This window comes from Coloeus monedula (genome assembly GCF_965178545.1).
Source record: "Coloeus monedula genome assembly, chromosome: 5".
NCBI classification, from domain to species: domain Eukaryota; kingdom Metazoa; phylum Chordata; class Aves; order Passeriformes; family Corvidae; genus Coloeus; species Coloeus monedula.
In genome coordinates, this window is record NC_138785.1 from 27,148,957 (window position 1) to 27,165,158 (window position 16,202).

The 16,202-nt window shown below is 40.1% G+C and overlaps 1 protein-coding gene across 1 annotated transcript in view; it reads left to right on the forward strand.

Moving 5' to 3' along the window:
* Positions 1-16,202, forward strand: part of DCHS2 (dachsous cadherin-related 2) — a gene marked incomplete at both ends in the record, with an annotated part of 103,897 nt that overhangs the window by 68,756 nt on the left and 18,939 nt on the right. Inside the window, 6 exons of the mRNA XM_082281631.1 lie at positions 4,880-5,037; positions 6,195-7,032; positions 7,942-8,181; positions 12,152-12,286; positions 12,531-12,740; positions 13,976-14,833. Of these exons, the coding sequence (XP_082137757.1) occupies positions 4,880-5,037; positions 6,195-7,032; positions 7,942-8,181; positions 12,152-12,286; positions 12,531-12,740; positions 13,976-14,833 (2,439 nt within the window). The remainder of the gene's footprint in view (positions 1-4,879; positions 5,038-6,194; positions 7,033-7,941; positions 8,182-12,151; positions 12,287-12,530; positions 12,741-13,975; positions 14,834-16,202) is intronic.

Here is a 16,202-nt window from a genome sequence, read left to right on the forward strand (position 1 = left end):
AAGCTGTAGGATCCAGTTTTGTTTGCAGTGAAATTAATAACCAAGCAGTCCTAAATCAGAACATGAGTGGGACGGGGGCATTAATACTGGTAAGAGACATAGATGTGATGTCTGGTTTTGCTGCATAGCACTTGCTACACATTCATAAAAGTGAGAACTCGATCTGTAACCAGGAAGGGAAACAAGTCTGTTCCTCCTGCTTTCCTTCACTATTGGTTCAAAACAGTAAGAGCTACCAGGAACAGAACTATTTCTTTTTTGTTTGGTTTCTGTTCCATTCTACCAGTTTAATGTAATCAGTATTTTTTAAGCTTGGGATTTGTAATCTATGGTATTTGCATGTAGAGCTTACTGTTTCCTCAGAGCAAGAAAACATTATTCCCTTAATTTGGATATAAATGATTGCATATTCCAGAGGGAATTGGACAGTGTCTTAGACTTCTGCATTATGAGTAAGAGTATTTTGCACAGGAAAGATCCCCCTTGTGAAAAAGGGAATGAGTAGTGTGCAACCCTTTGTCTGAAGGGTGATGGCCAGGCAATACAGGAAGTGTTTTTCGGGGGTCTCTGCCTGTTCAGATATCTTACAATATCCCCTTCCTTCAAACAGCACATTGGATTTTCTTACTGGCTTCCCTGTAGAGCCCCAGAGGGGAGTAAGTAAGAGTTCAAATTATAAAAATTACTAGAAACACAAAATATGACTGGTCTTGCAAAAGCTGTCTCTGGAAAGAACAAAAGGATAAAAACAGCAGCAAACACTCCCCCCCTCCACCCTTCAAACGCAAAAACCACTAAAAAATCCCTCCCAGCCTTGGAACTAGATATTTTCCTGATAAACAAATCCAGAAACAGCTGAGCTTCTCTGATACTAATTTTCGTTGTTGTTAGTTGGCTCATAGCCTTTAACATCTGGTCTTCTGTTTCATGGTGAAGTTTTTGCCTGGTTTATATTTAAAATAGTATTTTCTAGTTCTAGGACATTGTTCAGTGCTTAAATATGAAGAAGAAATATGATCTGATTTACAGCCATGTTTGTTAAACAGAGAGACAGCAGGTTAATTGGAAAACTGCATGCAGAGCAGTGCTCTGTTCTGCAGTCATGGGTCTGCCACAAGATGAAGAGCTGCAAGTGTCAGTGTCAGCTCTTAAGCTTGTAAATGTTGCTGGGTAATTTTTAATGTTCTTGAGATCTTAAGGAAATGTCAAGATATCAGGAATATATTAAGCTATGCAGTAATGTTATTGACTAATGCCAACAAATTACATAAGGAAAAATCTGTAAAAATCTGTGAGGTTTACACACCAGATGAATTTTTTAGGTTACAGGGAAGTGTTTCTGTCAAAATGCCCCTCCCTCTTCCTAGAAAATCAAAGCAAATCATCCTTTAAAAATGTATGTGGATGGAAGTGGGTGGTCACAGGACCCTACCTCCACTTGTGTGTTATCACTGAGAGAGTAACCTGATCCACAGGGAGGTGAATCCCAGCTGTGTGTACTATTTATTCCTTAGTGATGCTGGCAGTCAGAAAGTGATTTGCCTGGTCTTCTTTATGACTGTCAGTAGGATGTAGTATAGCATTTACAACAGAAATTAGTGTGTATTTATAGTGCATCTGGAACTACTGCTTTGTGTGTTAAGACTAGCATTGACAGAGGCTGTTACAGTTATATTTGGAGCAATTATGTGAATGTAACATTAGCACTTGACCTCACAAGTGCCAAGAGAAGCCTAGTTACACTGCTAATGCACATGAATTGGCAAGTGCTGTACATGTGTCTTGTTCTCCAGAATGAGCAGCAAGCAGCGTGCAAGGAGCGTTCCTAGACTTGCAGAGGGCTACATTTCTGCAGAAGCCCCCATCATGTTCAGGTTCTTCAGGAGCCATGGCATTGCCTTCCTCTTTTCTGTTAAGGGAAACAACTTTTCCATCATCTCAAAGGAGGAGGACATGGTCAGGGTACTAAGTATTTTAACACCTAGGAAAGAAACAGTTCTTCAGGAAATTAGGTAAAAATACATAGCTAGCTATCACTGCATGCTGAGGTCACTACTCTCTGAGAAATCTCTAATGTTCCTTTGTGTCTGCTTTCTGTGCCATTTTGCCTAAATGCCAGTCTCTGTAAGGCCTGAATGTTCAGCCAAAGTTCACAGTAACACATTGCTTGGTGTTTCTCAGGCCACCGGGTTTTTTGGTTCTAAACTACAGTTTCTCTGATCATCTTTGAGAGCACAGAGCTGGGAGAGTGTCTGAGTTTTGGAGAACCTCATGTAAATGAAAGTCTGGCCAAGGCAGTCCAGTCCTTGTCCAGTCACTGGACAAGGCAGAGGTGAAAAATTTAATTGTAAAAGCATATGTATTTATTGGCAGCTTACTTTTGCAAGCTCAAGAAGAGACTGGAGCCATTAGAGTCTAGTTATTGAGAGATTCAATTTTTTTCTGTTCCACGCTTTATCTGCTCTTTCCAGCTTCCTTATTCCTTATCCATTTCTACTATACTTTCTTCCTTTTCTCCTCAGATACAAAAGGACATATTTAGGGTGTATAACATAAGCAGCAGCTGCCTAATTCAGGTGACTTATGGAGATGATAGCTAAGGAAATGTTTCTGGAAATGCAGCAAGCATGAGCTCTTAGAGCAATGACTGGCATGCTCTATAGCATATAGAGCTGCATAAACATTTTTCTCAGTGTAAAAGTCTTTTCTGATTTCCAATCAAATGGCTACACTTGGAATCCATTTAAAAAATAGATTGATAAAAATACTAGAAAAATAGACATGGGGCATTTCAGTTTTGAATGTCTTTATAAAGACAGATAAAAAATGATAATGCGAAACACAAAATGAAAGTCCCAAGGGGTTTTGCTCTATACAGTGTCTCTTTCCAATATTTTCAGACTTTTTTGTTACTTTTATTGCCACCAAAATACGCACAAAACTATTTCATGTAATATTTGGATTTTAGTGTAAGTGTAGGTTTTAGCAAAATACTGAAAATATATGCATGCATTTCACATTATGTGTTCTGTTTCTCATATCTCCTGTGACTTTTGCTTAGCTGGGATTTTGGTTCATGAAACATTATATGGAACAAAATAGCAGCTTTGTGAATGTAGACATATTGTTGGGACCTACACCAGGAAAGTAAACCAAAACTATTTATGAAAATAGTAATATAGCAGCAGCAATGTTTCAAAATTACCATGAAAAATGCAAAATTCAAGACTGTCTCATTCAATATAATTGTCTCTATATATGGGTTCCTTTTGTTGGCAAACCTTCTTTTTGTTGTTAATGTTCCAGACAGCAAGACTGAACCCAGGAGGGACTTGTGGGGAATTAGAAAGCTATAGTCACTCAAAAAATAGCAGAACAATATTGAAAAAAACTTCTATTTGTTGGTTGTGAAAACCCAATTTTCTATCTAGTCTGCGAAGTGCTTTTTTCTTCAAATGTTACAGGTGCAACTATTTTGCAGTTGCAGATGATGTGATTGGATACAAAAGTGAACATCTACATGTGCAGTTAACTAATTTGAATGTGCACATTTGGAGAACATAAACAGCTTCATGCTCACTTAGGTGCCTATAGAAATATAGTTCTTTATGGGTGTTTTGTGTACTACATCTGCACTGAATTTATTTTTACCATAGTTGCTTACTATAATAGCAGCTGTTGTGCTGCATGACTTTATTTAACCCACTAGTGCACCTTATTAAAAATTCACATAACAGAAAGCTGTTTGCATAGTATTTTAGCAGAGAAGTACTTATAACAACTGTGATTTTCTCAGTTTCTGGTGATGTATACAAAGTAATAGCTACTTTCCCATTTTACTAAAATTTTTGAGGAATTTTTATGCCATTTCTTGAAAATGGGGGAGGTATGTGTCAGTCTCTTTTCCCAGGAGAGGTTTAGATTGGATATTAGGGAAAATTTCTTCACGTAGTGGTTTGTCAAGCATTGGAGCAGGCTGCCCAGGGAGGTGGTGGAGTCACCATCCCCTGCGGTATTTAAAAGACATGTAGACGTGGTACTTAGGGACATGGTTCAGTGAATTTGGCAGTGTTGGGTTAAGGGTTCCACTTGATGATCGTAATGATCTTTTTCAACTCAAATGATTCTATAATTCTTAGTGATAAAGAGCTGTTTACTCATCTGTGGTAGAATTATTCTTTGCAACTCTCCAATAAATGTTATTTGATGTAGCTGCAAGTAATAACTTTAATTAAAAGTCACTTGTTATTGGAGTGCCACCAGTCCTTGAGGAAAGATATAACCATAATTTCCAATATTCACATGTTGCTATGCAGCAGCTTACTGTAAGATTTTAGGTGCCCCCAGCTGGCTGTGTGTACAGAGCACAAGCAGGGCAGGTGGCATCACTGCAGTCACAGTGTATCATAGGGGTCAGCAGTGCTCTTTGCTGGCCCCCATAATCTGTGAGTCACAAGAGCCACCTGGGTAGCTGGCAGGAGATACTCGACCCTTCATGCCAGTTTGGAGACTAAGACTTAGTTCTTTCTCTGGCCCTGTCTGCCAAGGTCAGAAATAGAAGGAACAGCCCTGGAGTATCTGTTGCCCTCCTGATGCACACACCATTGGTGTGAGTAATGTTGGTACAAAACTGGGCAGCTGCTTTAGTGCTCTCTGGTGTTTCTCTCTGTACTTCTCTGAATCCACATTAAGTGGTTTATAGTCACTGTGTACTCAGTGAAAGAAGAGGTGAACCAAACAAGCTAGAGAGATCCAAGTGAGTGCAGCAGGTTCCTTTCCTCTGGGTCCTGCTCATTTTCACTGTTCGTTACCATGTTTAGTTCGATGGAGGCAAGCTGTTACTGATTTGCAATAACATGTATCCATTTTTACCCCACAGAAGAGGATATAGGGTACTTCCAGATTGATGCTGTCAGTGGAGAGTTAAGAACAACCCGGCCTCTGTCACATGCTGAGAGATCAGACTACAGAATGAGGGTCACAGCCAAGGACCAGGGGATGCCTTCGCTTCAAGGACATGCTACAGTTTACATCCAGGTACTTATTTACATTGTAGAGATAGAACAATTATGTTAGATGCTTAGTTTTTTTGAAAAAAAAAATTTTGGAAGAACGTAGGGAAATTAACTGAAGGAAGGAAGAAGTTAAAAATTGTAAGCACCTTGTCTTGTGGTAATTTGTTTTGGACATTTTTCTGTTTCTCATTTTTCCTCATTCTGAGGAAATGAGAGCAGACTCATTTTGATTTGTTAAGAATGCACAACAGAGTTCTGGATCATCTTGCAAATAGATGATGTTTGTGCTTTAGTAGGAGATCATTGGGAACACTGGAAAATAGGAGGAAAATATCCAGGTGGGCAGGAAGAAAAGCAAATATCAAGAGGGACTGAAAGAGTACTGAAAAGAGAGACTGAAAGAGAGAGTAGACTTTTTTTTCTCCACTAAGTTGCTGTCTTTTCTAAAGTCTGTCTCTATAACCTCGTATAAGGATATCTCGTTTCTTTGTGCTGGTTTATACCAGGCTACTCTGCATGGCAGTGAAATGCAGTGTGTGCTCACTGCACAGGCAGCCACCTGCTGTTCATCAAGCCACAGTGGGGCTGCTTTGTCCAGGCCTCCTGTGCACGCCTCTATCAGAGGCTGAATGTCACTGAGGCTGCTGTTTTCAAGTCACCCTAAAGATGGTTAATTTTGGATAGCTTGTAATAACATGCTTCAATCTAGACAAGGCAAATGCCATTCCCACAGTTAAAGAGGGTTAAAGGACTCATCTCCCTGAGCAACGGGAGAAACAGCAGGTGGTGAACTGACCATGACCCCCACTCCCTGTCTTCCTGTGCCACTGGAGGGGAGGAGGTAGAGCTGGGAAGGACAGAGGGCTGGGGGGAAGGCGTGTTTTTAAGGCCTTATTTTACTTCTCCTTATCCTGCTCTGATTTTTTTAGCAATGAGTTCATTTAATATCTCTTATTCTAGTCTGTTTTGGTTGTGATGGTATTTGTTGAGTGATCTCTCCTGGTCCTTATCTCAACTCATGAACCTTCATTGTATTTTCTCTCCTCTGTTCAGCGGTGGAGGGGAGTGAGAGAGCAGCTTTGCTGGGCGCCTGACATCCAGCCAGGGTCAACCCACTACACATTGCAGTATTCATAATAACAGTGGGAAAATATTGCAGTCTTTGTGTTTTGGTTACAGGTGATCCCACTTCCCAATAGGAGATCTGGCTTCTCACAAGACTTCAAGCACTTTGTTGTACCTGAAAATTTTAAGCCTGCACAAGTGTTGGACTCTCTGAAGGTGCCTGATAACCATCTAGCACCTAACAGGAAACTGCATTTCAGTATTGCTAAAGATGACGATAATGTTCATTTTGAAATTGACAGCTTGACAGGAGACCTTTATCTTTCCAAGGAGCTTGACTATGAAACGGATTCGCACTTTCTTTTGCAAGTTATTATAAAGGATTACAATAATCCCCCACAAAATAGCACTGTCTTCCTAAGTATTGATGTAGAAGATAAGAATGATCATTCTCCATATTTTCAAGATGACTTTGTAGTGATTGGCGTAGAAGAAAATGTACCTGTTGGGACTCTGGTTTACACATTCAATGCAAAAGATGGAGATGGCGGTTTTCTGAACAGCAAAATAGAGTATTCCTTAGAAATGAGTAACACGAGTAAAAATCCATTTCTTATTCACCCTTTGTATGGCTCCTTGACCACAGCTTCTCCACTAGACAGGGAGATTACTCATTCTGTGATCTTGACAGTGTTTGCAGAAGACCAGGCAATAAATCTGACTGAGCGGAGACTGGATTCCCTGGCTGTGAAAATTGTTATTTTAGATATCAATGACAACAGTCCCAGTTTTATGTCTTCGCCCCTTTCCTATGTCATGGAGGATGTGGAGGTAGGCTTCCTTGTACACCACATAGTTGCAAAGGATCCTGATGAGGGAAGAAATGGACAAGTTACGTATCACATTCTTTCAGGCAATGAAAACAAAGCATTTGTACTGGATAAAATCACAGGTACTGTAACTTCTCTTCTCTGGGGTTTCTTGTGTTGTGCTTCTCACAGTAACACTTGGGAGTGCATACCATCCAATACTGAAATACCACATTAGTGTGGCACTCTGCCCAGGTGACTTATTGTGTCTTCAGGGGTGATTGCCTTGGGCAGAGCACCACACAAGTGGGGCAGTACTGCACATGGTGGTCAAGCTTTGTGAGACTCAGCCCAAAAATTTTGGCATGACACTTTTACTGTGTTGTGTAGGAGCATCTTCCAATAGCGCATTAAGGAAGGTGGGAAGAAAATGCGTGCAGTGAAATACCTCATTCTGATTTTGGCATGATGCATACTTAAAGCATGTGCACACATGTATGTCATGTTATGTACACATGAGGAAAGGCAAAGTCAAGGTTGAGGAGTCTGCGTTACACTGCGGGTGGAACGTGTTCTGTGGAGGCTCAAACTGCTGATGAATTTCATTCTTCAGCCCTCTGAAATTCTCTGGTTTCTAACTATTATACTGTATTCACACAAATGCAAATATCACCCTAGTAGTTGTAGTATCTTCTGGTTCTTATTCTGATTTTTGAATCCATTAGGTGATGCAGCTGACAGTGGTTTGTAGAGCTCCTAACTGCATAACTTAAGTGCAAAAGAAGACAAATATTTAAGTTAAATAAAGTTAAAATGTTAAGCCCAAAGTTAAATAAAAAGAAATCACTGAACTTCACTTGAATTTTCTATGAATCCCAATTTCCCTGGATGCCAAAGGCAGTATTTCTGGGCCAGGGAATTGCAGGACTGCAAAGTCCAGAAGCCTTGGATCAGTGGCACAGTGATGCTACACTGAAGCTGTGAGTGCTGGAACAACTAGGATCCTAACCTGGACCAGAATACTTTTTTAAGACCCTTTTTCTTTAAATTAGGACTCTTAACTACAGCCCACCTTCTAGACCATGAGGTTCAGGAGCGCTACAGTTTGACAGTCATGGCTCTTGATGACGGCAGCCCAGCTCTCTCTGCCACACAAGTTCTAACCATCATTGTTCTTGATGTGAATGATGAGACCCCAGTATTTCTGAAGCAACTTTACAAGACTGCAGTTCATGAAAACCAAGATCCAGGGGAGTTTGTCATAAAAGTGGAGGCTGTGGACCGAGATGCAGGTAATTTGTGTCCTTTTCCTAGTAATTTACTTCTGGACCATAATAGACCAATCCGATCTTGCTGCCTTGCATGTACAGCTCTTGTGCTTTTCCCAAGGTAATGTCTGACTTTTGAGTTTCAAAATATGGGTTTTGATTTAGACTCTCAATCTTCAATCGGGGCTTGGAGGTATTCTGACTTGCACTCTTGGGTAGCTTCAGCTCTGACGGGTATATTAAATGTAAAATGTGTGCTTGTGTGACACAGCATATTGTAGCCTTCATGTGAAGAAAGCCAATGTGTTCCGGTTATAAATCAGCAAACAGTATTCAACTCAATATCTGAACACTTTCTTGCTCTCAATCAGAGTGTTTTGGATAAAGCAGTTAACTAGTCAAGAGTCCTGGTTTTGTAACAGAACTGGCAAATATGTACTCATCTTTTCTGACCAGAGAGGGGCACTGTCATCCAAGATTTTCCAGCTGGTTGAGCTGTGAAGGGATTGTGAAAGCTGCTCCTCATTTTAAATAGGACTTTACATGCTAAAGAATGCTAATGCATTGCTTTTCAAAAATACACAGAATGCATGAATAGGATGTGGGTATGGTTCATCTCCTCAGTGAATCACATGTGAGGACTAAACCTGAGTCTGCTAAGCAACAGAAACTTCCCTCCAGTTCTTCAACTACCTGCTCTTTTGAACTGTCTAAAATGTATAGCATACGATGTTACAGGTAGTCCATGTGCTGGAGCAGTTATATAGGGTCTGTGTGATAAATAATAAAACCTGGAAAGAGAGGTAAATATTACAATACTGCTGTGTTTGGCCCAAAGGTAGTCTCAGCTCTGTGAATGACTTCCTTTTTAATGTGGGTTCACTTTCTGTACTTCCTTTAAAATTGTGTAAGACTGTGCTATCCTAAAAGTAGATAATGGAGCTTGTTAGCAAAATAATCTTTTGTATTTGGTAAGATTTGTAATTTTAATGTAGAGCACATACTGATTACAAAAGGCTGTTGTGAGCTCAGTAGAGGTGTTACACAGAAAAGGCATTTCCCCAAAAGTATGTAAAGTATTAGAAATTAGGAATGGGTAGGTATCTCTGTCTGTTACGATCTTCAGAACAGCTGAGCTGCACTGCAGTCTGCCTCTGTATCCCACTCTTCCAAGTATTTTCTTTCTTTTGTGGATCACAATACTTAAAAAAGGTGATATTTGAAGAAAGGTTTGCAAGATAGAGGAGAAAACAGTGAGAATTTGCTTGAATTCTTCTCCCTTCTTTTCCATCCCTTGTAATTTTTCACATCTTGTGGGAAATACAGCAGAAAGGAAATTTCCAGAGCAGTTAGTGGGAGGAAGTTGGGGTGGCTTGGCAGGGTGGAGAGGAAGGGCATTCCAAGTGTACTGGGTGGCACAGTGTGCGCCTGCCTGTTCAGACACTTTGGGCTGGAGCACTGTTGTGGCTGATGGCTCCTTCCTGCCATTTTTTTAAAGCGCATTTTCCAGTAACCACAGTCCTTCTGTTGGGTCTTTTTCTTGCATTTGCATGATTTGGCCCCATGTCATGGATGTGTAACTGTATTGTTTCAAATTAATATTGAAGTGATGTTCATTATGTAAGAAAAATCTGATTTATATAGGAGTCATATAAATACAATTCTACTCACTTTTCTTACATTTTTGGAACACAATTTTTAAATAAGATGACTCCTGTCATGGTGTTCTTTTTTTTTTTTTTTTTTTTACATCATATATTTATTTTTACACACTCTTTAAATTGCAGTTCACATCCCAGTAATATTTGCATAGTCTCAGAGGAGGGCTTTCTCCAATCACATTTTTTTGTTCACTTCATATGTTCCCTGAGTGACCACTGGGAGGAACCAGTCATTATCAACCTTTTATTTTCCTTTCTGCTTCATTCTCTGTGACTGGAAGGGGATCTTTTTGCAGGGAAGTCACAAGTAACATTTCTGACTTTGGAATGGTTTTCTTTCACATGAATATCCCTGAAACATCTTGTTCAGCTACCTCCCTCCTGCACATTATGAGACCTGCACCTTCTGCATCTCTATGTTGCCTGACTTTGGGGGCCTTTTGGTAGCCCTCCATGCCCTCACCTCCCCACCCAGCTGACATCTGACAGCTCAACATCAGTAAATGCAAGTGTAAAAACTGTTAATGTTGGAAAATATGTGTGTTGGAAAAATACACATGGGAAAGCAAAGATACCAGCAGCATATTTAAGATAGGTCAGGGTTTTTTCTTGAGGTAGGTCTTTGCAGAACTGAATTAGCATTTGACAAGGTCTGCTTTTAAGCTGATGTGCACCTCTGTGGTTCAATAGTCATGTCTGGAGCCTTAGGAGAAAAATCTTAAAAGGTTAATAGGAACCATTGACTTAGTTATGAGACAGGGCTTACTGCCATTCATTAGACATTATTGTAAAGTCCTATGAAGATGGGACTTGAGTCTGGATTTGGGGCAGGGGGGACATTTTTTATTTCAGTTTGTAATTTCAGCCCCTAAAATGTGACCAGTGCTACTGAATAATTAACCAGCAGGCTGGATTGAGTGCAAATGTGCTAGCTAGCTGCTGTGCTGTGATGTGTAAATGTGTAGTCATCACGCTCCTCTCCTGGGCAGGGTGTGCAGCTTTTTCCTAATGCTTCTTTACACTCCTAGCAGCTGAATATGGGAAAGGAGGCAGACAATGCTTGGTAAATAAATGTAATTAAGCTCTCATGTATCTGTGTCCTTTAAGAGTTAAAAGTTTTAACTTCAGCATTGTGTGAATAGCTAACTTGGATGGCATCCTTGGTTATTCAGCACTGGCTGTGTGTAATGTCCATTGTGGAATCTGCCAGAGAAGGAACTGGGTTGAAGCAGTTCAGTTGCAGGAGGCGAGGAGCTAATAGTTAGTATCAGACTTGCAGCTTCATGTCTCTTATTTTCCATCTGGAGCATTTTGGTGATTAAGGCTAGATAAATGCAGGCAGAACTGTGAATGTCTTTTAAAATTTAGTTGAATGGTACCTAATATGGGCAGATCAGATAAATATATGTTAGTAACCTGAGACTTTGAAGACTCACCTTGATTGTCCTCACTGATGTGGTTTTTCTTCCTTCCTCTGTAAAGCTGAAAGGATTTCTGTAACTCATTTTTCCTCCTGCTGAGTATTGTATGAATATGTCCCTCCCTTGACTTAGTTAGGTGCAAATACTTTTACAGTAGTAATTATCTTAATCAAATTTCAGTAGCACTATCAACCACTTAACAAAGCTATTCAAAGGCAAATGAAGTCAAGGATGTTAAAAACTGTTGGCTCTGTTTCTGCTCTCACATGGGTGTTTCTCCATCAATTCCAGTGCAGATTGTCCTGTGCTTGACTGCAGCAGATGAGAACAGGCAGGCAGTGTTTGACATTGAATAGAAGTTTTTGTATGACTAGAAGTGTCACGTAATTTTTCAGGTGTGCCAACTGTCCCTACCCTATTAAAGGACTAATTTCTTGGTGGGAAAAACACTGAATGGTTGAATGAAACTTATGAAAATTTTCAAAAAAATAAAAGGGCAAAATAGGCCAACCCTGCAGGTATAATGTAGGATTAAACTCCTTGAAGGTAATAATAGAACTGTGATGGAGATGACATTATACTTTCCTTGGGAGGATGTTGAAACTAGGAGAAATATGAAAGAAATTCTCTTATAACCATAATAGGTGAGAAAGTTGAGTCTCGTTGCCTGTTCAGCTAAGGTGGGAAACTTTGAAAGAAAGGCTTCTAAAAGCCTGTGTGGTTTTAGCCTGTTTCCTAGAGAAAGATGGGAAGGCTAATATCCCTGTACTACATACAAATGGTAGGTCTGATCAGGAGCTGTATGGAATTGTAATTCAGAAAAACTTGGAGGGAGAGGAAAGAGACAAATAAGTAGACCTGAATGTGAGGAGACTTGCTGTGTTTTACTAAGGCTTCCATTCTGTTTTAAAGGACTGAATTCCGTGCTTCAGTATGAAATCTTACCAGGAGCTGGTTATGAGAAATTCAAGATGAACTCGAACAGTGGAGAACTCATAACAGCTGCATCACTGGACAGGGAAACCCAGGAGGTTTTCAGTATTAAAGGTAGCAGTGTGAAATATCTATGAATGCCCCTAGAGCGGGAAGTGAGAATGAGTGTGGTGTTACTATCAGAGTTACTTTTTTCATGCCTTCTGAATTAGATGCAAGTGGTAAGATTTTCCAGTACAGAAGGGCATATGCTTTTTGCATAGCACGAATAAATCTCCTACTCTGATATTATTAAGGAACACACGTTGTTGCACCCGCAACCATTGAATGAAATTTGCTTTCTTTTTATTGATCTTAGTTTTGGTTCGGGACAGTGGAACCCCGTCACTGTCAAGCACAGCGACAGTAATCTGCACAGTGCTGGATGAAAATGATCACTCTCCCACATTTCTTCTTCCTCCCTCTGAGATCTTCATTCCAGAGAACCAAGAGCCTTCTGTTGTTTACATTATCCGGGCTATAGATATGGATGCTGGCTATAACGGAGCTCTAAGATACAAATTAATTGGTAAGTTACATTCCATCATTTTTGTTGGTATAAATCAGGGGGTAAATAAACAGCAGCATGCAAGTTTTAGACTAGTCTTGACTTTACCAGGCCTCCCTAGCTCCCATCTTGTCCACATGCTTCTTTTATGTGAAAAAGAAAAGAGATCTTTCACCCTTTTGTCAGCACTAATAAGCACTTCCCAGGCATACTTTCATTCTGCTTTCTGGATTTGAAATAGTACAGAAGAGAAAAACAAAAAAATATTAAATGCTGGAAGGAGCCATTAATCACGAAGGCATAATTTTGTCCTTTTTGTTGTAGTTGTAGAAGTCTGAATGTAAATATGCCCTCGAAAATAAGTGCTAGAATTAATTGAATGTTATTTATTTAATGCCATTTATTAAATTTTATTTCATGAGAGCTTCTTTCACCCAGCAATTAGTAATGTCATACTTAGCTTCTGTCTTGTCAAACTCTCCCTGTGTCCACTATGCCAATGTACACTCCACAGCTGTTCAAAGCCTCCTGTAATGTCTTTGGAAAAATACAAGTTTGCTGGGCTTAGTTTGGTTTGTGGCTCTCAGCAATAGCTCAAACATAGGCAGAGAGCTACTGTGGTAAAAGCCAACACATTTTTCTTTGAAGTAACAGTTACAAATTTCTTTGTTTTCTTGGTTTTAATGTCATTGTCTTCTATGACATACAATTTAATTACCTTTGGTCTTTATACATGCTATAAAGTATGTATGCCATTCACTGTTACTGCAAATGATGACTTTTCAGTTGACTGCTTCATATTTTTTCCCACTGCCCCCAAATCAAGACCTTGCACAACTCTTGAATTCCAAGAGAGAGGTTCTTAGAACAGGGAGCAAGCAATTACAATTGTCAGCAATGCTTTATGGATTTCTGGAATTTGTAACTAAGGTTGGGAAGATGTCACTTCATGCAGCAGCATAGCTGCATGAGCTTTTATAAGATGGGCTGGTTTGGGAAAAAAGATATGCATGTGGCCAAATAGCCAGTCTGTAAATTGATATGACATTCTGCATTTGCTTTCATTGCCACCCACCGATTTAAATGAAATACAGGTTTTAATTTGTGTGAGAAATAAAATATGTGAAAGGCACATGAGCACACCAGCTGTATGAGCAAATGGACCTTGTTATTGCAAGTAGCACAGAGCATTCACAAGGGCTTCTTTTTTTAAGAGTACTTGTTTGTGATCATTTCATTTCTTATGTGTTTGAAAGGTGGAAATGTTGGAGAATACTTCACACTAAATAACACATCAGGCAAATTGCTGGTCACTCGTAGCTTAGACAGAGAAGACATCAGCAATTTCACTCTTGTAATTGAGTGCCATGACCTAGGCAGTCCCTCGAGAAGCTCCACTGCACAGATCTATCTAAGAGTCTTGGATGAAAATGACCACAGCCCGTTGTTTGCAAAGACCCAGTACCAAATCTCTGTGACAGAAGACCTGGAGGAAGGCTCAGCCATCCTGGACCTCTCTGCTTCTGACGAAGACGATGGCCTGAATGGTGAAGTTATGTACTCCCTCATTGACGACACCTACGGAGCATTTGCTATCGACAGTGTCACAGGATCCATCGTTTCTACAAAGGCACTGGACCAGGAAACCAAGTCCCAGTACACATTTAGGGCTGTAGCAAGTGACTGTAGCACCCATTTTCCAAGGAGCACCACTGTCAGTGTTGTGGTGAACATTGATGATGTCAATGACAACGATCCTGTTTTTTTGCAGAGTCCTATCAAGGCCTTTGTGCCTGCTGAAACTGCTGTGAATGAGACAGTAGCCACGGTGAGAGCAGAGGATGTGGATCTGGGATCAAATGGAGCTATTGTTTTTAATTTGATGATGGCAGAACCTGTATTTCAGATTGATGTGAAGACAGGTGACATCATTCTCCGGGAGCCCTTGGCTTCCAAGGACTTCAGTACCCAGCTGCTAGTGACAGCTTCGGATCAAGGCATCTCACCTCGAACAGCCACAGCTGTGGTCATTATCTTTACAGAAGAACAAGAGGAGGCCATCTCATTCAGCCACAGCCTGTATGAAGCAAGTGTGCCTGAGAACAGTGCAGCAGGTGGGCATGAAATCCCTCTTCTTGGAGTTGCCAATCTCCCCTCATTTTGGAATGGTAATTGTAATGAACAGTATAGGGAAACCTTTCTGTTCTGTGCAGCAGCAGGGAAAAGCTAATGTGGATGTAGCCAATACCCATTTGCCCATTTCCAGTGTACCAGCATGAAAAAAGATGCAATGGAGGAGGCATTGTCTGATCATCAGTGGGTTCATTCATTTAGCCAAATGGCTTTAATGATGGGTGGACTTGTTGTTTCACTGTGCAGTGCACACAAGCTCAGATGAGGTGAGTGTTGGGAACCAGGTGCAAATTGGTATTTCTTGTTTTCACAGTTCCCTTCACAAACTGTAGCAGCTTTCAGGAATACCTTAGTGAAGTTTTGGACTCTTCAGAAGAAGGAGAAAGGGGGGTAGAATAGGGTAGAGAAGTTCAGAGGCTGTTGGTACATTGCCACTCGGACAGGCTTCTACAGAGTCTCTCTAGGTAGAGCCTGCACTGTGGAATGCTACCTACAGACAAACCAGCTCCAGGCACATACAGATTTGTTTGGATTTGTTCTGGATATTGACGAAAATTACTGCTCTACTTTTTATCATTCGAAGAACATTAGTAGTTATCCCTCCAGCCAGTTAGATGTGGTATATTCTCCTGCATCAGGGATTGGTTTTGTCCTAATGACAGGCAGAAAGGAGTGCCTTTCACATGTTTCTGTCCACAAATCTCACCATACAGTCAGCCAGATTATTTAAAAATCTGAACTGCACTATATTCTCAATTCAAACAGCTCATGAGGTTCACCTTGAACAAGTAGTTTATCCTCTTTATAATTCCAGTTTCTCTCAGTAAAACAAAAGGAGCATTCTTTATATCCTAAGGGTTTTGTGAGACTAGTGAATTCATAGATCTTGAGTAACAGCCTGTATATTGGATTATGAATCAGTTAAATAAGAAATGTGTTCGTAATTTTGGAAAACCAATCAATATTCTTGGATGATTGCAAACAGAAGAGAGAATGAAGGGTGAAGATGGCTGTTGCAGTAATTACTGCTGTGGTTATTCAGCCATTCCTTCCTCTGTGCTTGTTTGGGACTACAAGCCAAATTTTCAAATTGTTATATTTAACGAAAGAAAATAAAGATCAGAGCTTTATGGCAATAGGTAAACTTCTCTGATCCAAGATTTTTTTAAAGTGTAGATATGTTCCTGGGTCAGGCTATAAAAGCCAGCCAGAAATTACAGAAATGCCCCAAGGAACCATGGTATCAGAATGCCATTGTGTTCTCCTGTTCAATCTATGGAAATATAATTAAGATTCAATTTAAGTTGTTTTGATTAAAGGAAATTTAGCAAAGCTTCAGGATAAACAGGA